This window comes from Coregonus lavaretus (genome assembly GCF_964263955.1).
Source record: "Coregonus lavaretus genome assembly, chromosome: 3".
Lineage (NCBI taxonomy): Eukaryota > Metazoa > Chordata > Actinopteri > Salmoniformes > Salmonidae > Coregonus > Coregonus lavaretus.
The window spans coordinates 38,971,988-38,994,731 of NC_139990.1; the positions used below are offsets into that span (position 1 = coordinate 38,971,988).

Genomic DNA, 22,744 nt, shown 5'->3' on the forward strand with positions numbered 1-22,744 from the left:
ATTTTAATCTAAAGCTGTGTATCATAAATAATGTTCTTGTTATGTTATGGCAGATCATATCTCGCCTCATGTTTGTTTACTCAAACATAATCGTATTATGAGTTTGCATAGGCCCGCCCTCAATGTTAGGTGTTTAATTACAGGTTTGAGTAAAACTATGGGGTGCGAGGGAAGGAGAGAGGGTGGAAAAAGTCCTGCCTTTGAAAAGATTTCCTGTTTCGCGATAGAGAACCCACCTCCATGCTCTGACTCAACGTAGTGTGCACTCTGCATTCACAGAGAGATTCTTCAGCAGTGAGTCTACAGCTGCGCTGGAGAAGGGTGTTACGTGGAGAGAGTCTGCCTCTCCCAAAGCGCGGCTCAAACTTTCAACGCTGCATTCTTGACTTCCACAAAGCTTTCTCTCTATTAAACTTTATATAGAAGCGGGATACATTTTAATCAACAACTGTGGAAAATATATTTACAGTCATGGAGCAACGTGGATTTTCCTTACTTTGGTGGTGCACGATACCTTTCCTGTTTATATCCGTTCTGGAACCGAGCAGAGTGGGTGAGTTAAAGTTGAAGTTCATCCTCTTGACACTTCTACGAGTTTTGCAGTGACGTGAACACCTGTCATTTACCGTGAAAATGAATTAGATACATTAACTTTGTCATGACTAGCCTAATGTTTGCCAATTAAAATAAATATAACTTGAAAACACTCTGTATGAGCTATTGGTATGTGCGCTACTAACATGTACCTTCAGTACAGCGCAACAGGTGACACTTCCACAAAACAGGATTTTAGGATAATATCATTAGATAATATCATTAGATAATATCATTAGAATATAATAATAATCATAAGAAGAAGAAGAAGAAGAAAAAGCAGAAGAAGAAGAAGAAGAAGAAGAAGAAGAAGAAGAAGAAGATGAAGAAGAAGATGAAGAAGAAGAATATAATATCATTAGATAATATCATTAGAAAAATAAATACGATATTTATATATACTAGGCTATAGCCGACTTAAATGACATTTATCCACCCATCTGTATGTCTGTTTACCGTTTATCTGATGCATGGAACTTTATTAGGCTACACGTGGTATAATGCACCGTTTAGTGCAGAGTATTTGTATAACACATCAACCCAATAATGCATCCAGCCTTTTACCACTTTTCTCTTGGTGTAATGCTTGTTTGTTAACATTACCTTGGACTGTGTGTTTACACATTTTCACTCACTCTGCAATCATAGGTGTTTAGTATGCCGTGTAAATAAACCCTGGTCCATCCCATCTCTGCATTCCCCTACCTCCCTGTACACAGAGAACCTGTGTACAGGGTCTGCATGTGTGATGTTGCATGGGTTGGCATAGTAGGACATTCAGCATGATAACATCCTGGGTGTTATAATGTAGTAGTAAGCAGAGATTCTGTAGTTATTAACATGGGTTGTCATTGTAGGACATTCAGCATGATAACATCCTGGGTGTTATAATGTAATAGTAAGCAGAGATTCTATTGTTATTAACATGGGTTGTCATTGTAGGACATTCAGCATGATAACATCCTGGGTGTTATAATGTAGTAGTAAGCAGAGATTATATTGTTATTAACATGGGTTGTCATTGTAGGACATTCAGCATGATAACATCCTGGGTGTTATAATGTAGTAGTAAGCAGAGATTCTATTGTTATTAACATGGTCGTTGTGATTCCTTCTACCCTCCTTTCTGGTTGTTTGTTCATTCCCTGTCTCCTCTCTTCTCCTCCTTTTCCCCTCTCCTCCTCTTCCCCCTCTCCTCTCCTCCTCTCCTCCTCTCCTCCTCTTCCCTCTCCTCCTCTCCTCCTCTTCTCCCTCTCCTCTCCTCCTCTCCTCCTCTTCCCTCTCCTCTCCTCCTCTTCCCCCTCTCCTCTCCTCCTCTCCTCCTCTTCCCCCTCTCCTCTCCTCCTCTCCTCCTCTTCCCTCTCCTCCTCTCCTCCACCTCCCCCTCTCCTCTCCTCCTCTTCCCCATCTTCTCTCCTCCTCTCCTCCTCTCCTCCTCTTCCCTCTCCTCCACTCGGCCTCTTCCCCCTCTCCCCCTCTTCCCCCTCTCCTCTCCTGCTCTCTTCCCCCTCTTCTCTCCTCCCACGGAAAGGCCTATTTTCAATCTGGAAACCCCACATACTAGCGAACTGTGCGACCCGGCAAGCATCCTATGTTGTGTCACAGACACACACGTGCGCGCACACACACACACACACACACACACACACACACACACACACACACACACTGTGCTGATACAAACCAAGCCTTCCTCCTCCACAGTAAGTTGCTCAGAGCTCCTATAATACCAGATCACTCTGTGTGTGTGTGTGTGTGTGTGTGTGTGTGTGTGTGTGTGTGTGTGTGTGTTTGTTTGTGTGTGTGTGCGTGTGTGCGTGCATGTGTGTGTGTAGGAAGTCGCTAAGAGCTCATACAGTACCACATCTCTCTAAAATTTAGCTGTCTTAACATCTGGCTGGATTCTGTTGTAGTGGTGTCCTGTTGGTATGTGTTGTCTTGTTAGCTAGTGGTGTCCTGTTGGTATGTGGTGCCCTGTTAGCTACTACTGTCCTGTTAGCTAGTGGTGTCATGTTGGTATGTGGTGCCCTGTTAGCTAGTGGTGTCCTGTTAGCTAGTTGTGTCCTGTTGGTATGTGGTGTCCTGTTAGCTAGTGGTGTCCTGTTAGCTAGTGGTGTCCTGTTAGCTAGTGGTGTCCTGTTGGTATGTGGTGCCCTGTTAGCCAGTGGTGTCCTGTTAGCTAGTTGTGTCCTGTTGGTATGTGGTGTCCTGTTAGCTAGTGGTGTCCTGTTAGCTAGTGGTGTCATGTTAGCTAGTGGTGTCCTGTTGGTATGTGTTCTCTTGTTAGCTAGTGGTGTCCTGTTGGTATGTGGTGTCCTGTTAGATAGTGGTGTCCTGTTGGTATGTGGTGTCCTGTTGGTATGTGGTGTCCTGATAGCTAGTGGTGTCCTGTTGGTATGTGGTGTCCTGTTAGCTAGTGGTGCCCTGTTGGTATGTGGTGTCCTGTTAGCTAGTTGTGTCCTGTTAGCTAGTTGTGTCCTGTTAGCTAGTTGTGTCCTGTTAGGTAGTGGTGTCCTGTTAGCTAGTGGTGTCATGTTAGCTAGTGGTGTCATGTTGGTATGTGGTGCCCTGTTAGCCAGTGGTGTCCTGTTAGCTAGTTGTGTCCTGTTGGTATGTGGTCTCCTGTTAGCTAGTGGTGTCCTGTTAGCTAGTGGTGTCCTGTTAGCTAGTGGTGTCCTGTTGGTATGTGTTGTCTTGTTAGCTAGTGGTGTCCTGTTGGTATGTGGTATCATGTTGGTATGTGGTGTCCTGTTAGCTAGTGGTGTCCTGTTGGTATGTGGTGTCCTGTTAGCTAGTTGTGTCCTGTTAGCTAGTGGTGTCCTGTTAGCTAGTGGTGTCCTGTTGGTATGTGGTGTCCTGTTAGCTAGTGTTGTCCTGTTAGTGTCCTGTTAGCTAGTGGTGTCCTGTTGGTATGTGTTGTCTTGTTAGCTAGTTGTGTCCTGTTGGTATGTGGTGTCCTGTTGGTATGTGGTGTCCTGTTAGCTAGTGGTGTCCTGTTGGCTAATGGTGTCCTGTTGGCTAGTGGTGTCCTGTTAGCTAGTGCCTTAGACACTGTGCCACTCGGGAGGCTAGTTGTGTCCTGTTAGCTAGTGGTGTCCTGTTAGCTAGTGTTGTCCTGTTGGTATGTGGTGTCCTGTTAGCTTGTGGTGTCCTGTTGGTATGTGGTGCCCTGTTAGTTAGTGGTGTCCTGTTAGCTAGTGGTGTCCTGTTAACTAGTGGTGTCCTGTTGGTATGTGATGTCCTGTTAGCTAGTGTTGTCCTGTTAGCTATTGGTGTCCTGTTAGGTAGTGGTGTCCTGTTGGTATGTGTTGTCTTGTTAGGTAGTGGTGTCCTGTTGGTATGTGTTGTCTTGTTAGCTAGTGGTGTCCTGTTGGTATGTGGTGCCCTGTTAACTAGTGGTGTCCTGTTAGCTAGTAGTGTCCTGTTAGCTAGTGGTGTCATGTTGGTATGTGGTGCCCTGTTAGCTAGTGTTGTCCTGTTAGCTAGTTGTGTCCTGTTGGTATGTGGTGTCCTGTTAGCTAGTGGTGTCCTGTTAGCTAGTGGTGTCATGTTAGCTAGTTGTGTCCTGTTGTTATGTGGTGCCCTGTTAGCCAGTGGTGTCCTCTTAGCTAGTTGTGTCCTGTTGGTATGTGGTGTCCTGTTTGCTAGTGGTGTCCTGTTAGCTATTTGTGTCCTGTTAGCTAGTGGTGTCCTGTTGGTATGTGTGGTCTTGTTAGCTAGTGGTGTCCTGTTGGTATGTGGTGTCCTGTTAGATAGTGGTGTCCTGTTGGTATGTGGTGTCCTGTTGGTATGTGGTGTCCTATTAGCTAGTGGTGTCCTATTGGTATGTGGTGTCCTGTTAGCTAGTGGTGTCCTGTTGGTATGTGGTGTCCTGTTAGCTAGTTGTGTCCTGTTAGCTAGTTGTGTCCTGTTAGCTAGTGGTGTCCTGTTGGTATGTGGTGTCCTGTTAGCTAGTGGTGTCCTGTTGGTATGTGGTGTCCTGTTAGCTAGTGGTGTCCTGTTAGTGTCCTGTTAGCTAGGGGTGTCCATTTAGCATGGTCCTCTGTAGCTCAGCTGGTAGAGCATGGCTTTGTAACGCCAAGGTAGTGGGTTCGATCCCCGGGACCACCCATACACAAAAGAAATGTATGCACGCATGACTGTAAGTCGCTTTGGATAAAAGCGTCTGCTAAATGGCATATTATTATTATTATTATTATTATTATTAGCTAGTGGTGTCCTGTTAGCTAGTGTCCTGATCGATAGTGTTGTCATGTTGGTATGTGGTGTCCTGTTAGCTAGTGGTGTCCTTTTGGTATGTGGTGTCCTGTTAGCTAGTTGTGTCCTGTTAGCTAGTGGTGTCCTGTTAGCTAGTTGTGTCCTGTTGGTATGTGGTGTCCTGTTAGCTAGTGGTGTCCTGTTAGCTAGTGGTGTCCTGTTGGTATGTGGTGCCCTGTTAGACAGTGGTGTCCTGTTAGCTAGTTGTGTCCTGTTGGTATGTGGTGTCCTGTTAGATAGTGGTGTCTTGTTAGCTAGTGGTGTCATGTTAGCTAGTGGTGTCCTGTTTGTATGTGTTGTCTTGTTAGCTAGTGGTGTCCTGTTGGTATGTGGTGTCATGTTAGATAGTGGTGTCCTGTTGGTATGTGGTGTCCTGTTGGTATGTGGTGTCCTGATAGCTAGTGGTGTCCTGTTGGTATGTGGTGTCCTGTTAGCTAGTGGTGTCCTGGTAGTATGTGGTTTCCTGTTAGCTAGTTGTGTCCTGTTGGTATGTGGTGTCCTTTTAGCTAGTGGTGTCATGTTGGTATGTGGTGTCCTGTTAGCTAGTGGTGTCCTTTTGGCTAGTGGTGTCCTGTTAGCTAGTGGTGTCCTGTTGGTATGTGTTGTCTTGTTAGCTAGTGGTGTCATGTTAGTATGTGGTAGCCTGTTAGCTAGTGGTGTCCTGTTAGCTAGTGGTGTCCTGTTAGCTAGTGGTGTCCTGTTGGTATGTGGTGCCCTGTTAGCCAGTGGTGTCCTGTTAGCTAGTTGTGTCCTGTTGGTATGTGGTGTCCTGTTAGCTAGTGGTGTCCTGTTAGCTAGTGGTGTCCTGTTAGCTAGTGGTGTCCTGTTGGTATGTGTTGTCTTGTTAGCTAGTGGTGTCCTGTTGGTATGTGTTGTCTTGTTAGCTAGTGGTGTCCTGTTGGTATGTGGTGTCCTGTTAGCTAGTGGTGTCCTGTTGGCTAGTGGTGTCCTGTTAGCTAGTGGTGTCCTGTTAGTGTCCTGTTAGCTAGTGGTGTCCTGTTAGCTAGTGGTGTCCTGTTAGCTAGTGGTGTCCTGTTGGTATGTGTTGTCTTGTTAGCTAGTGGTTTCCTGTTGGTATGTGGTGTCCTGTTGGTATGTGGTGTCCTGTTGGTATGTGGTGTCCTGTTAGCTAGTTGTGTCCTGTTAGCTAGTTGTGTCCTGTTAGCTAGTGGTGTCATGTTGGTATGTCTGTTAGCCAGTGGTGTCCTGTTAGCTAGTTGTGTCCTGTTGGTATGTGGTGTCCTGTTAGCTAGTGGGGTCCTGTTAGCTAGGTGTGTCATGTTAGCTAGTGGTGTCCTGTTGGTATGTGGTTCCCTAATAGCTAGTGGTGTCCAGTTGGTATATGGTGTCCTGTTGGTATGCGGTGTCCTGTTTGATAGTGGTGTCCTGTTGGTATGTGGTGTCCTGTTAGCTAGCGGTGTCCTGTTAGCTAGTGGTGCCCGGTTAGCTAGTGGTGTCCTGTTGGTATGTGGTGCCCTGTTAGCTAGTGGTGTCCTGTTAGCTAGTGGTGTCCTGTTAGCTAGTTGTGTCCTTTTAGCTAGTGGTGTCCTGTTAGCTAGTGGTGTCCTGTTAGCTAGTTGTGTCCTGTTAGCTAGTTGTGTCCTGTTAGCTAGTTGTGTCCTGTAAGTTAGTGGAGTCCTGTTAGCTAGTGGTGTCCTGTTAGCTAGTGGTGTCCTGTTGGTATGTGGTGCCCTGTTAGCTATACCCAACAGCTTTATATAGATTTAAAAACAATGTTTGGGGTTGGTTCTCTTTAGTTAACAAAGTTGTAATCAAACATTTCCTAAGTGGTTTTGACTGGTGGTGTTTAAATGTGTTCCAGTGAACACTGTATGTTCTTCTTCTCTTGTGCTGAGCGATGAACTGACATTTAGATTATTTTTTTAACTTATTTGAATTCCATTCTGTTCGTTTTTTTTTCTGTGAGTCAATTTGCATTTTCTCTAGGGATAAATCAGATCGAGCCTGATCTGTGCGATGTAGTAGGGAGCTGTAGTTTCCAACAGGCCAATATTCTACATACTTTAGTGCAGAAAACATGGTATTTAACTGCAATGACCATAATCAATTACCATTTGTTTAAGCTGTTTTCTAGTGACATTTATTTGGATACATCCATAACAATGAGCTACTGATGCACGATTTCACCTGGCATAGAACATGTGCTCTCTCATCCGGACACTGTTGTTCAGAGGAGCTAGCCAACAACACAGCTAACACATTCACTTCAAACTGAAACTGGAAAGACAGCAAAATAGCTGCATTTCATTTTACCTGTTTTCTATTGACATTAATTTGTATATATCCATAAACATGATGCTAATTAATGATTTCGACTGGCTGAGAAAAGCTGCCTGCCTGTTTGTCTCGTCCCAACTCCCGACCCCTACACGTTCATTACTATGGGACAGCTGGAGATTGAATTTCAATATTGAAACAATGTTGCAAATATCAGAGAGACAGACAGCAAGGTTTATACAAATCTCCGCTATTGAAAACCAATTGCTAGTCTCAAAGAAATGGGAGATAATGTCTGGATGCTTTTTACAGTGGAGATCAAGTTTATAAAGTGCCTGACTGGGTTAAAGAGACAGTGGATTGCACAATGAGATGGAACAGAGTAAATAGGCATTTTAACGTCATAGATTTAGCAGGTGGTATCTTGTGGAATAGACACCGGCTGGAATGCAGTTTTACCCAATCAGTGTCCAGGATTAGACCCACCTGTTGTATAACTACTGTTGTTATACACTGGGCTGCATGGACACCTGACCTCATAGACCTGCTGTCAGTGCTTTTATTTAGTTTTAAGGGACTACAGATTGGTCAGGCTTACTCTGTCATGGCCTTTTGAGAGGGAGGGAGGGATGTGAATATGAGCCCATGTTTACAGTAACCTCTCGCGGCCTCTACTCTGAGTGGAGAGAGAGAGAGAGAGAGAGAGAGAGAGAGAGAGAGAGAGAGAGAGAGAGAGATCTGAGAGGGAGGGAGAAGAGAGAGGGAGAGAGAGAGCAACAGATATATGCAGTGCGAGAGAGAGAGAAGAGAGAGAGAGCTCCCAAACATCTATTTATGGAGTAGATGAGGAGAAGAGAGAAGGGGTCAGGGATCCTCCAAGTGGCTGCTGGGTATTTGTTTATTTGACCATATTAGTCTTGTCTTCTCCTCGTGGTGGCCGGCCACACTCTTAGAAAAAAAGGTGCTATTTAGGACCTAAAACAGTTATTTGGCTGTCCCCATAGGAGAACCCTTTGAAGAACCCTTTGTGGTTACAGAGAAGTTTCTACATGGAACCCAAAAGAGTTCTACATGAAACCAAAAAGGGTTCTACCTGGAACCAAAAAGGGTTCTCCTATGGGGACAGCCGAAGAATCCTTTTGGAACCCTTTTTTCCTAAGAGTGCAGAGGTCATCCCCTCATGGCTCGCCTCACTGAGTCCTCACGCCTGGACAGGGGTTTAGAGGGGAGTCAGAGGGGGAGGGAGAGACAGGGGGGCGACAGAGGTGGAGAAATCTTCCCCCTCCATCTCCTCCTCCTAAAATATATTTAGGAATGGATGGATATCGGTGTGTCACCTCACTGAGCCCTTACGCCTGGACAGAGGTTTAGAGAGAGAGTTAGAGGGGCGAAACAGAGAGGGGAGTTGAAGAGGGAGATAACTTTCAGGAGGGGAAAGAGAGCAGTGGAGGAGGAGAGTTAGAGGGGGAGACGGGGGAATCGGAGGGGCAGAGATATCTTTTAGTAGATGAAGGGGAGCGGTTAGTCCCCCGCTGGGTAAGTTATGTGGTGCTAATGTTCCTGAGCGGCTCCAGCCTGGTGTCCCTGCTAGTTTAGGTGACATCAAGGAGGACGTTACTCCTCTCCTCTCCAGCCTGTTGTCCCTGCTAGTTTAGATGACATCCAGGAGGACGTGACTCCTCTCCTCTCCAGCCTGGTGTCCCTGCTAGTTTAGGTGACATCCAGGAGGACGTGACTCCTCTCCTCTCCAGCCTGGTGTCCCTGCTAGTTTAGGTGACATCCAGGAGGACGTGACTCCTCTCCTCTCCAGCCTGGTGTCCCTGCTAGTTTAGGTGACATCCAGGAGGACGTGACTCCTCTCCTCTCCAGCCTGGTGTCCCTGCTAGTTTAGGTGACATCCAGGAGGACGTGACTCCTCTCCTCTCCAGCCTGGTGTCCCTGTGTATTTAGGTGACAGCCAGGAGGACATGACTCCTCTCCTCTCCAGCCTGGTGTCCCTGTGTATTTAGGTGACAGCCAGGAAGTATGTGACTGTTCCCCTAACCCCTGCTGTGGGTCTCTGTGGTTTGGTATATTCGCTATCTGCCTGGTGGGGTTGTCAAATGCCTGCTGATCTACTGCAGAAGTAATGAAAATGGTTATATGTTGTACATTGTGCAAATCAATAAGGATGTCCTCGGGTCTCTGTGATGTGGTAAAGTGACTGTGGCAGAGGCAGTCTGCCTAGTGGGGTTGTCACATGTGTCTTGAAGAAGACGCTGTGGCATTGCAGTACAGTAGAAGTCACATGACTCTTGATGTAGACACTGTGGCATTGCAGTACAGTAAAGGTCACATGACTCTTGATGTAGACACTGTGGCATTGCAGTACAGTAAAGGTCACATGACTCTTGATGTAGACGCTGTGGCATTGAGGTACAGTAGAAGTCACATGACTCTTGATGTAGACGCTGTGGCATTGAGGTACAGTAGAAGTCACATGACTCTTGATGTAGACGCTGTGGCATTGAGGTACAGTAGAAGTCACATGACTCTTGATGTAGACGCTGTGGCATTGAGGTACAGTAGAAGTCACATGACTCTTGATGTAGACGCTGTGGCATTGCAGTACAGTAGAAGTCACATGACTCTTGATGTAGACGCTGTGGCATTGCAGTACAGTAGAAGTCACATGACTCTTGATGTAGACGCTGTGGCATTGCAGTACAGTAGAAGTCTTTGCTAGTGTATAATGTGCATCCCATCACATGCCTCTTGATGCAGGAATGTATTATTGTATATTGTGAAGCTCAAAGAGGATGTTTTGATTTCTGGTGTGGGAGGAAACATGACAGGAAGGACATGTTTAATCTCCATTGTTTTCTTTACTGCCGTTTCTATCCATGTCTCTAAAACACTGTTCACTACTACTACAGTATGTTCCCTCACACAGACACTTCTAGCTTCCGCTCTACCTGACTGCTTCACACAGACAGTACTAGCTTCCCCTCTACCTGACTGCCTCACACAGACACTTCTAGCTTCCTCTCTACCTGACTGCCTCACACACAGTACTAGCTTCCTCTCTACCTGACTGATTCACATAGACAGTACTAGCTTCCTCTCTACCTGACTGCTTCACATAGACAGTACTAGCTTCCTCTCTACCTGACTGCTTCACACAGACAGTACTAGCTTCCTCTCTACTTGACTGCTTCACACAGAAAGTGTTAACTTCCTCTCTACCTGACTGCTTCACACAGACAATACTAGCTTCCTCTCTACTTGACTGCTTCACCCAGACAGTACTAGCTTCCTCTCTACCTGACTGCTTCACACAGACAGTACTAGCTTCCTCTCTACCTGACTGCTTCACACAGACAGTACTAGCTTCCTCTCTACCTAACTGCCACATCCAGCTGTCAAGCTGACAAACTCATAAATAGTTCAGTTGATATACTTTTTGGCAGCCTTGGCTGTTGATACAGCACTCACAGTGTCAGTAACAAATAATTACACACACTCCTTTCTCTTTCCAAGGTTTTTCAGTGGGCCAGCTGAACTGTGCCAGACAGAAGCAGGCTGGCTAGGGTGCTTATCAGGAGAGACACACGAGCAGGGAGGGAGGACAGGCTGCCACCAGACCATGCACGAGCGTCAACACACACTGAAACGCACAAACGCACACTGAAACATTCTCCCTCTTGCACATTGCACAAAACCACAAGCTCTTTCTCTCACACACATACTGCCCAAGGAGACAGTTCAGAAAGGCCCAATCAGAACAGAGGGCGGTCCTATGAAAGGAGTACCAGAAGTGTTTGAGCAGCTGCAGTCATGACCCACATACCACATGGATGATCCTGTGCTCTGTACCTTCTAGACAGGATAGCTGTGTAGGTTACAAAAGGAAACCACACTTGCCATTTACCGATATAATCCCACCAATATACAACATTGGTGCAACAATTATGGACAGTTCAGCCCCTCAGTGCTCTGCCTCAGACATTCACTTTCAGCCACCCTTTAGTGTCTAAATGACAGTATTTAGCTGGCTCAGGCTCAGGGTGTACTACGCTCAATGGTGCAGTTAGACTGTAAACAATGTGTCTCAGAGTTAAATGAGGTCTGCTTCCTGTGAAGTGAATAACCTGGAGTATGGAGTGGTGATCAGATAACACACACAGACACACACGCACACACACACACACACACACACACACACACACACACACACACACACTGGAGTCATGAAAGACAACCCATGGTTGCAGTCATATGAAGGGGAACTCAGGCATGCTAAAACACTCATTGGACAGACTCTTTGGTCTAGTGCCCATAAAACAAAATGTTCTATAGATATTTTGTCTCTATCGATGTACAGATATGAGGCAGACTGACTGACTGTTCTTTGTCTCTATCGATGTAAAGATATGAGGCAGACTGACTGACTGTTCTTTGTGTCTATCGATGTACAGATATGAGGCAGACTGACTGTTCTTTGTGTCTATCGATGTACAGATATGAGGCAGACTGACTGTTCTTTGTGTCTATTGATGTACAGATATGAGGCAGACTGACTGACTATTCTTTGTGTCTATCGATGTACAGATAGGAGGCAGACTGACTGACTGTTCTTTGTGTCTATCGATGTACAGATATGAGGCAGACTGACTGACTGTTCTTTGTCTCTATCGATGTACAGATATGAGGCAGACTGACTGACTGTTCTTTGTGTCTATCGATGTACAGATATGAGGCAGACTGACTGACTATTCTTTTTGTCTATCGATGTACAGATAGGAGGCAGGCTGACTGTTCTTTGTGTCTATCGATGTACAGATATGAGGCAGACTGACTGACTGTTCTTTGTGTCTATCGATGTACAGATATGAGGCAGACTGACTGTTCTTTGTGTCTATCGATGTACAGATAGGAGGCAGACTGACTGGCTGTTCTTTGTGTCTATCGATGTACAGATATGAGGCAGACTGACTGTTCTTTGTGTCTATCGATGTACAGATAGGAGGTAGACTGACTGGCTGTTCTTTGTGTCTATCAATGTACAGATAGGAGGCAGACTGACTGGCTGTTCTTTGTGTCTATCAATGTACAGATAGGAGGCAGAATGACTGTTCTTTGTGTCTATATCGATGTACAGATATGAGATGACTGACTGACTGTTCTTTGACTTGTTTTGTCTGTGTGAGTGACTTTCATACCTCTTCACTGGTGCTGAGTGAAGGGCTCCTTTACCACAAAGGACGGCTCAGTGGTTCCATGGCTTAAGTTAGCATGCAGTCAGTCAGTCAGGAAGTTACAGTCAGACAGATCAGAAGTTTGTCAGGACAAGGCAGGCCTCAACAGGTCAGGGAGCACAGATAGAGATCAGCTTAAGAGAAAGAGATGCTAGATCAGACTGATCCTGTGTTGCTCAGTTGGTAGAGCATGGTACTTGCAATGCCAGGGTTGTGGGTTAGATTCCCAAGGGGAACCAGTATGAAAATGTATGCCCTCACTACTGTAAGTTGCTCTGGATAAGAGCATCTACTAAAATGTGAAAATGATTACATTGCTAGCATGCAGTTCACCCCCGTGATTGAGGGGTTTACTGTTCATTTACGTCATTTAGCAGACGCTCTTATCCAGAGCGACTTACAACTTGGTGCATTCACCTTATAGCCAGTGGGATAACCACTTTACAATATTTTTTTATTTTTTTATTTTTTGAGGGGCGGGGTGGGGTAAGGGGGGTAGAAGGCTTACTTTATCCTATCCCAGGTATTCCTTAAAGAGGTGGGGTTTCAAGTGTCTCCGGAAGGTGGTGAGTGACTCCGCTGTCCTGGCGTCGTGAGGGAGCTTGTTCCACCATTGGGGTGCCAGAGCAGCGAACAGTTTTAACTGGGCAGCGAACAGTTTTGACGTTCAGCACGTGTTTTTGTGAAAAGTGATATAGTTACATAATATGAATTGATTGATTGAATGACAGCATATTGAATTTGATTCATTATGTTTCTCCAGATGGGATGTTCCCGCCGTCCTTCAGTCTGAAGAAGTTGTGTAAGTTCTGTGATGTGGAGTCTTCATCCTGCAATGGGACAGGAAGCTGCCTCTCTAACTGTTCCATCACCGCTATCTGTCCCCAGGAGGAGGAGGTCTGCATCGCCATCTGGTAGGGTTACAGTGGAGAGGGGGGAGGGGGGAGGGGGGGTCAGTGTGTGTCTCCATCTCTCTGTCAGTGTGTCTTACGATCTTTCTGTCTGTGTGTGTCTCCATCTCTCTGTCTGTGTGTGTCTCCATCTCTCTGTCTGTGTGTGTCTCCATCTCTCTGTCTGTGTGTGTCTCCATCTCTCTGTCTGTGTGTGTCTCCATCTCTCTGTCTGTGTGTCTCCATCTCTCTGTATGTGTGTGTCTCCATCTCTCTGTCTGTGTGTCTCCATCTCTCTGTCTGTGTGTCTCCATCTCTCTGTCTGTGTGTGTCTCAATCTCTCTGTCTGTGTGTGTCTCCATCTCTCTGTCTGTGTCTGTGCATGTTCCTGTGTCTGTCTGTCTGTCTGTCTGTCTGTCTGTCTGTCTGTCTGTCTGACACTCTCTCCATATCTCCAGGAGGAAGAATGAAGGTAACTACAGCATTGAGACTCTGTGTCATGACCCCTCCAAGCCTCTGTACGGTGTTGAACTGGATGACTACAACAGTTCTATGTGTGCCATGAAGGAGAAGAAGAGCTCTGGAGGACCATTCTTTATCTGCTCCTGTACTGAAGAGGAGTGTAATGATAACCTGTCCTTCACTCCCAGTGAGTACCTTACACATACTGTATCAATCAATTCATTTACTCAAGTTATTATATTGCATTTAATCATTCACCCGTTAACTTATCAATCCATTAAATCATCCAATCGGATCATTTACATAGCTGACAATTACAGCTGAAACATTGGCTAACACTTTAAGAAACCAGAGAGTAACAGTGTCATAGGCACTGGTTTAGAAACTTTACAGGAGGAAACAGCAATTCTCTTTATAGTTATACTGTAAGGGTTTCTACTTTCTCCCACCACTGAAAGGGAGAGTTGATGTACATTTTAGTCATTTAGCAGATGCTCTTATCCAGAGCGACTTACAGAAGCAATTTGGGTTAAGTGCCTTGCTCAAGGGCACATCGGCAGTACTGTAGGATAGAACAGGCTGTTGTATTAGTTTCAGAGTGGAGATGATATGGGACAGTGATCCTCTCCTTCCTTGCTACAGGAAGACCTACTACACTGTCTACTGTGTTAGAGATTGAGAGCCTTCCTGCTCCAGAGGAAACTACCTCAGCCCTGTGAGAGGTAGAGGTTGAGGTAGACAGTGTAGAATAGTGTGGGGCCTTGCTACCTCAGCCCTGTGAGAGGTAGAGGTTGAGGTAGACAGTGTAGAATAGTGTGGGGCCTTGCTACCTCAGCCCTGTGAGAGGTAGAGGTTGAGGTAGACAGTGTAGTGTGGTGTGGGGCATGTGGGGCCGTGCAGAAGATCTCAGACATGTGGTTTCCTGTCTGTCTTTAACTCAAAGCAGAAACATCTCAGCCGCATGCTGTTGCACAGACTGTATAGACTTATAGAGAGAGAGAGGAGAGGGGGAGAGAGAAGTAGAGAGAGGGAGAGAGAGAGATTTTGAGAGGAGAGGAGAGGAGAGGAGAGGAGAGGAGGAGAGAAGGAGAGAAAGAGGGAGAGAACAAGAGAGAGAGAGAGAGAGAGAGAGAGAGAGAGAGAGAGAGAGAGAGAGAGAGAGAGAGAGAGAGAGAGAGAGAGAAAACTATACATACCTCGGCCTAAACATCAGCGCCACAGGTAACTTCCACAAAGCTGTGAACGATCTGAGAGACAAGGCAAGAAGGGCCTTCTGTGCCATCAAAAGGAACATAAAATTTGCTATACCAATTAGGATCTGGCTAAAAATACTTGAATCAGTTATAGAACCCATTGCCCTTTATGGTTCTGAGGTCTGGGGTCCGCTCACCAACCAAGAATTCACAAAATGGGACAAACACCAAATTGAGACTCTGCATGCAGAATTCTGCAAAAACATCCTCCATGTACAACGTAAAACACCAAATAATGCATGCAGAGCAGAATTAGGCCAATACCCGCTAATTATCAAAATCCAGAAAAGAGCCGTTAAATTCTATAACCACTTAAAAGGAAGCGATTCCCAAACCTTCCATAACAAAGCCATCACCTACAGAGAGATGAACTTGGATAAGAGTCCCCTAAGTAAGCTTGTCCTGGGGCTCTGTTCACAAACACAAACAGACCCCACACAGCCCCAGGACAACAACAACAACAACAACAACAACAACACAATTAGACCCAACCAAATCATGAGAAAACAAAAAGAGAATTACTTGACACATTGGAAAGAACAAACAAAAAAACAGAGCAAACTAGAATGCTATTTGGCCCTAAACAGAGAGTACACAGTGGCAGAATACCTGACCACTGTGACTGACCCAAACTTAAGGAAAGCTTTGACTATGTACAGACTCAGTGAGCATAGCCTTGCTATTGAGAAAGGCCGCCGTAGGCAGACCTGGCTCTCAAGAGAAGACAGGCTATGTGCACACTGCCCACAAAATGAGGTGGAAACTGAGCTGCACTTCCTAACCTCCTGCCAAATGTATGACCATATTAGAGACACATATTTCCGTCGGATTACAGCGATCCACAAAGAATTCGAAAACAAATCCAATTTTGATAAACTCCCTTATCTACTGGGTGAAAAACCACAGTGTGCCATCACAGCTGCAAGATTTGTGACCTGTTGCCACAAGAAAAGGGCAACCAGTGAAGAACAAACACCATTGTAAATACAACCCATATTTATGTTTATTTATTTTCCCATTTGTACTTTAACTATTTGCACATTGTTACAACACTGTATATATACACATAATATGACATTTGAAATGTCTTTATTCTTTTGAAACTTCTGAGTGTAATGTTTACTGTTAATATTTATTGTTTATTTCACTTTTGTTTACTATCTACTTCACTTGCTTTGGCAATGTTAACACACGTTTCCCATGCCAATAAAGCCCTTAAATTGAAATTGAAATTGAGAGAGAGAGAGAGAGAGAGAGATACAGAAAGGGGGACAGAGAGAGAGAGAGAGAGAGAGAGAGAGAGAGAGAGAGAGAGAGAGAGAGAGAGAGAGAGTTTGAGTTTTAAATAATCTTTATTGGGTCTGGGAGCCCACCACACAAATACTCATACAAAACCGTATTTGCACATCAATTAAAAACACAACTCCAATTCCTCCTCCACAGTAACTGAACACAACAGCCTCTGAATACCCCATATACTCATAAACAGATCAATATTGTTGACAAGTTTATAATAGGCAAACTCAATCCTTAGTCTTGCTGCCAACATTCCCTCCAGCATTCCCACCACATCCACAGACCCCTGTCCCCGAATACTGTTCTTTCGGGTCTTCCATATGGCTAATTTTGCTGCCCCTAACACAAAATTAAGCAACACAACTACACCTTTCTGACTAAACCTGTACTTTGGCTCAAATATATACAGTTGGGAAGAGAAAACCTCTCCCAGAGCTGAGAACCAATTAGTGATCAGGTCAATCATCCCGACCAACCTGGGACACTGTAAAAACAGATGTGCCAGAGTTTCAGACTGAGCACAGAATGGACACCCCTCCCCAACAGTAGGATCCAGGTGTACCAGATACATGTTGGTGGCTATGGCTCCATGTATTATCCTCCATTGGAGGTCAGCTGTCCTCTTATCAATAGGTAGTTTGTATAATGTTCGCCAACAGCCTTTTGGGGAGGCACCTGGACCAAGCACACCCGCACACCTCGTCGATTTTACCCCTTCCAGGGAAGAGGCATGGGACACCTTTACACATATTCTGTACATGGCCTTCTTTCCCACCTCCTTGAACTCCCCCAGCTCCGGGGTATCGAATGAAAGCAGCATCCCCACGTCCTCCTCGAATGCCCCCGCCGCAGCACTAACAATCAGTGCAGGGAACACATAATCCAGACCCTCCTTCCACCGATCAGAATTGGAAGTGTCAGTCACATACTGCAGATGAAGTACTGGCAAGGAATCACAGACCTCAGCGACGACCTTCCTCAGTAGGCGAGACGATCGGATCCCCGCTCTTTCTCCCAGCTCCTCCAACGACCTATTCCTGTTCCACATCAGATGACCCAGCTTAGTACACCCCACGCCTAACAGGCATGAACGTAGGCTAGTGTGACACTCTGGCTCCATGGACTTTATTATTGAGCCAGGGTTGTTCATTTTCCTTGGTTGGGTGTATTTCTATGTTGGGTATTCTGGTTGTTTCATTTCTATGTGTGGTGATTGTTAGTGTTTATTCAGGTGACTCCCAATCGGAGGTAACGAGTGACAGCTGTCGGCTCGTTATCTCTGATTGGGAGCCATATTTATACTGTGGGGTTTCACCTTGGTTTTGTGGGTTTTTGTTTCCGTTTTCAGTCAGGTTGACTGTGGACTTCACTAGTCGTGTTTCTTGTTTTTCGTGCTTTAACTAAATAAAGTACCATGTTCGTTTCACACGCTGCGCCTTGGTCAATTCCTTCACACGACCGTGACAGAAAAACCCACCAAAGAAAGACCAAGCAGCGTGTCCAGGAGCAAGGTGACTGGACATGGGAGGAGGCGCCGGGCAAGGAGATGGAGAGGCTGGCGATGGCCCAGGTGGGCACATCGTGGTCATGGGAGGACATGCTCGGAGGCAAGGGACCTTGGGGAAGGATCAAGGCCCTGGCGAGAGAGGAGCAACGGCGGCAGCAGGTTCATCGTCGGAGGGTCGTGAGTCAACCCCAGAAATTTTTTAGGGGGGGGCACACGGCATGGACGACGGGGCTGACGGAGGAGAAAAGGGGGAGTATCCAGGAGGCCACCAGGCCAGGGGTACACCGCCCTGTACGTCCTGTGCTGATGCCTCACACAGAGTGTGTGAGGGTAGGCATTCAGCCAGGACGGGTGGTGGCCGCTGTTCACTCCAGGCCTCCTGTCCGTCTCCACAGCCCGGTCCGGCCTGTTCCTGCCACCCGCACCAAGACTACGGTGCGCGTCGCCAGCCCGGTCCGGCCTGTTCCTGCCACCCGCACCAAGACTACGGTGCGCGTCGCCAGCCCGACCCGGCCTGTTCCTGCCACCCGCACCAAGACTACGGTGCGCGTCGCCAGCCCGGTCCGGCCTGTTCCGGCCACCCGCACCAAGACTACGGTGCGCGTCGCCAGCCCGACCCGGCCTGTTCCTGCCACCCGCACCAAGACTACGGTGCGCGTCGCCAGCCCGACCCGGCCTGTTCCTGCCACCCGCACCAAGACTACGGTGCGCGTCGCCAGCCCGGTCCGGCCTGTTCCGGCCACCCGCACCAAGACTACGGTGCGCGTCGCCAGCCCGACCCGGCCTGTTGATTCTCCCCGCACTAGCCCTGAGATGCGTGTCCTCAGCCCGGTACCTCCAGTTCCGGCACCACGCATCAGGCCTACGGTGCGTCCCCAGGGCCAAGCATGCCCTGTTGCTTCTCCCCGCACTAGCCCTGAGATGCGTGTCCTCAGCCCGGTACCTCCAGTTCCGGCACCACGCACCAGGCCTACGGTGCGCCTCAGACGGCCAGAGTCTGCCGTCTGCCCAACTGGGCCTGAACTGTCCGTCTGCCCAACGCCGTCTGAACTGCCCGTCTGCCCAACGGCGCCTGAACTGCCCGTCTGCCCAACGCCGTCTGAACTGCCCGTCTGTACTGAGCCTGCAAAGCCGCCCGTCTGCCATGAGCCGTCAGAGCCGTCCGCCAGACAGGAGCAGCCAGAGCCTTCCGTCAGATCGGATCAGCCAGAGCCTTCCGCCAGACAGGAGCAGCCAGAGCCTTCCGCCAGACGGGATCAGCCAGAGCCTTCCGCCAGCCAGGATCAGCCAGAGCCTTCCGCCAGCCAGGATCAGCCAGAGCCTTCCGCCAGACAGGATCAGCCAGAGCCTTCTGCCAGACAGGATCAGCCAGAGCCTTCTGCCAGACAGGATCAGCCAGAGCCTTCTGCCAGACAGGATCAGCCAGAGCCTTCTGCCAGACAGGATCAGCCAGAGCCTTCTGCCAGACAGGATCAGCCAGAGCCTTCCGCCAGCCAGGATCCGCCAGAGCCGTCCAGCCAGGATCCGCCAGAGCCGTCCAGCCAGGATCCGCCAGAGCCGTCCAGCCAGGATCCGCCAGAGCCAGCTAGTCAGGTACTGTCCCTTAGCCCGGTGCGGCCCCTTAGTCCAGGGCTGCCCCTTAGTCCGGTGCTGCCCCTTAGTCCGGTGCCGCCCCTTAATCCAGTGGGGTTTAGTTGGGGGGTGGTCATGCGGAAGGGGCTACGGAAGCGGATAGTGACTAAGGTGGGGTGGGGACCACGACCTGGGCCAGAGCCGCCACCATGGACAGACGCCCACCCAGACCCTCCCCTAGACTGTATGCTGGTGCGCCCGGAGTGCGCACCTTTAGGGGGGGGTACTGTGACACTCTGGCTCCATGGACTTTATTATTGAGCCAGGGTTGTTCATTTTCCTTGGTTGGGTGTATTTCTATGTTGGGTATTCTGGTTGTTTCATTTCTATGTGTGGTGATTGTTAGTGTTTATTCAGGTGACTCCCAATCGGAGGTAACGAGTGACAGCTGTCGGCTCGTTATCTCTGATTGGGAGCCATATTTATACTGTGGGGTTTCACCTTGGTTTTGTGGGTTTTTGTTTCCGTTTTCAGTCAGGTTGACTGTGGACTTCACTAGTCGTGTTTCTTGTTTTTCGTGCTTTAACTAAATAAAGTACCATGTTCGTTTCACACGCTGCGCCTTGGTCAATTCCTTCACACGACCGTGACAGCTAGCTGAACCCAGAACACGGGACTGGATGGCAGTGTTGTGAAAAAGAGGCTCTTCAAAAAGCCACATCCCTGGTGGCGTGCAGGCCTTACGGGACTTGACCAGAACTCTCCAAGCCTGCATAACAGACTCATAAAATGGAGTCAGGCCAGGCAACTCACCCCCCTCCAGCTTTAAGAGGAAAAGGTGCTTGTCTAAGCCCAAACAGCCCGCTCTCCTCATCAATGCGTAGGCTGTGTCAACCCAGCTAGAACCGTCACTGTACAACAGTCTCTGGGCTGCTTGAAGCCGGAAAGCCATGATCCTGGAAGAAATGTCCACCAGGCCTTGCCCACCCTCGTGCAGTGGCAGGTACAGGGCTGAAGCTTTAATCCAATGTTGTCCAGACCAGAAGAAGTTGACAAGGGTCCTCTGAAGCTCTTGTATCAGACCCTTTGGTGGCTGTAAAATCATTAGTCTGTGCCACAGGGTAGAGGCAGCTAGGTTATTAGCTACCAGTACCCTTCCCCTATAAGACAGCTGGGGCAGCACCCATTTCCATCTTGACAGTCTGGCACACACTTTCTCCACTACACCCTCCCAGTTCTTTTTCTGAAAGACATCGGAGCCTAGAAAAACCCCCAAAGTCTTCATCCCATCTCTGCCCCACTGAAGCCCCCCTGGTAACCGTGGAGCGGACCCCATCTGAAGCTGGCCTGCCCACAGCACTTCACTCTTTCCCCAATTGACTCTAGCTGAGGAGGCCCCCTCATACACCTTTAAAGCGTCTGAGAGAACCTTAACATCCTCACCCCCTGTAATAAAAACGGTCACGTCATCTGCATACGCAGACAGTGCTATCGTGGGACCCTTCATTACACCTGGCACAGAGAAACCAGTAAGCTTCGCTCTTAAAAAACAAAGCATTGGTTCAATCGCCAGACTGTATAACTGCCCTGAAATTGGGCATCCCTGCCTGATGCCCCTTTGGACAGGGATGGGACAACTCAAACCACCCCCCACCTTCACCATACACGAGGCCCCAGTATACAGTAAATTCATCCAAGACAAAAAAACATCCCCAAACCCAAAGGCTTTCATTGTTTTAAACAAGTACTGGTGGTCCACACGATCAAAAGCCTTCTCCTGATCCAAAGAAAGTAAACCCACATTTACATCAGACAGTTTACAAATGTCCAAAACATCTCTTATTAGAAACAAGTTGTCAACAATAGAGCGATCAGGTACACAGTAGGACTGGTCCTTGTGGACCAACAATCCCAGATACTCTTTCAACCTGTTTGAGAGACATTTAGAAACAATTTTATATTCTGCACACAGCAAAGCAACAGGTCTCCAATTTTTTATGAGAGCCAAATCCCCCTTTTTTGGCAACAGTGAAAGTACCGCACATTGACAACATACAGGAAGAGAGCCCTCATGAAAAGATTCACACACCACTTCATAAAAATCCTCCCCAATAGACCCCCAAAAGTGCTTATAAAACTCAGATGGTAAACCATCAATGCCAGGGGCTCGGCCTGTTGAGAGCTGCATAACTGCTGTGGACAGCTCTTGCAGTGTAATGTCAGAGTCCAATGCGACTCTTTGCTCAGGTCCCAATTGAGGAAGACCGTGTAACAACTGTTCAGTACACAGAGAGTCACAATCCTCCGCCTTATAGAGGGCAGAATAGAAATCCACGGCATGTTGACGCATTTCACTGTCATCCGTGGTCACCTTCCCATCAGGGAGACGAAGGCAGACCATCTGTTTACGTTGCAATGTCGACTGTCCTAGGTTAAAAAAATAAGCACTAGGAGCATCCATATCCTTGAGGGAAGCGAAACGAGACCTAATCAAGGCACCCTTCACTCTTTCATGCAGAAAAGACCTCAATTCATGTTTCTTGTCCTGTAAGTTCATGACTAGTCCGGGGTCATTCTGAGTGAGCAACTTCAATTCAATAGATTTAATGTTCTGTTCAAGGGCCCTGATAGTCTCTTTAACTTCAATTCGAGACAGAGCAGTATACTGTTGACAAAATAATCGTATTTGGGCCTTCCCAACCTCCCACCATTGTCTCAAGGACTCAAAATTCCCTTTTGTAACCCTCCATTTTTCCCAAAACAACAAAAACCTTTCACAAAACATGACATCATGTAACAATTTAACATTAAAATACCAATAAGATGATGACCTTCGTTGACAGGACAAGTGAATATCAACAGTGACAATATGGTGATCAGAGAAACCCACAGGAGTAATGTCACACCTTCCAACCCTACTACAGTATTGCTCAGATACATACAACCTGTCTAACCTTGCTGCACTGACATGACCTTCATTAACTTTTAGCCATGTGTACTGCCTAACTTTTGCATTCCTTACTCTCCACACATCAGAAAGCTCAAACTCAGTTAATAGACCAGACAGACAAATTGCTGACCGCAGGTGAGGTTCTTCAGCGGTGCGATCAACAGTAAAATCCACTGTACAGTTCCAGTCCCCCCCTAAAACCATACACCCCTCTTGGTCACACTGTCTTAAGGTTTCCTTTATTTTATCAAAACCAACAATACGCTCTGTACCCTCATTAGGAGCATAAACATTCAAAAAAACAAACAAAAACCCCATAACATCCACCTTGACCAATAAAACCCGACCCTTGACAATCTCTGTTGTAGATACCACAGTCACCCCTAAGCCTGAAGAAAACAAGATTGCCACCCCAGCACTGAAATTAGTACCATGACTGAGTATATGCTGCCCCTCCCACCACATACCCCAGTCAGCCTCATTTTCCT

General features: G+C 47.3%; 1 protein-coding gene across 1 annotated transcript in view; it reads left to right on the plus strand.

The window, feature by feature from the left end:
* Nucleotides 1–275: 275 nt before the first annotated feature.
* LOC311107269 (TGF-beta receptor type-2-like) overlaps nt 276–22,744 on the plus strand; it is a gene marked incomplete at its 3' end in the record, with an annotated part of 56,730 nt that continues 34,261 nt past the window's right edge. The window contains exons 1-3 of the mRNA XM_084149750.1: nt 276–553; nt 13,090–13,240; nt 13,675–13,865. Of these exons, the coding sequence (XP_084005876.1) occupies nt 472–553; nt 13,090–13,240; nt 13,675–13,865 (424 nt within the window). The 5' untranslated portion in view covers nt 276–471. The remainder of the gene's footprint in view (nt 554–13,089; nt 13,241–13,674; nt 13,866–22,744) is intronic.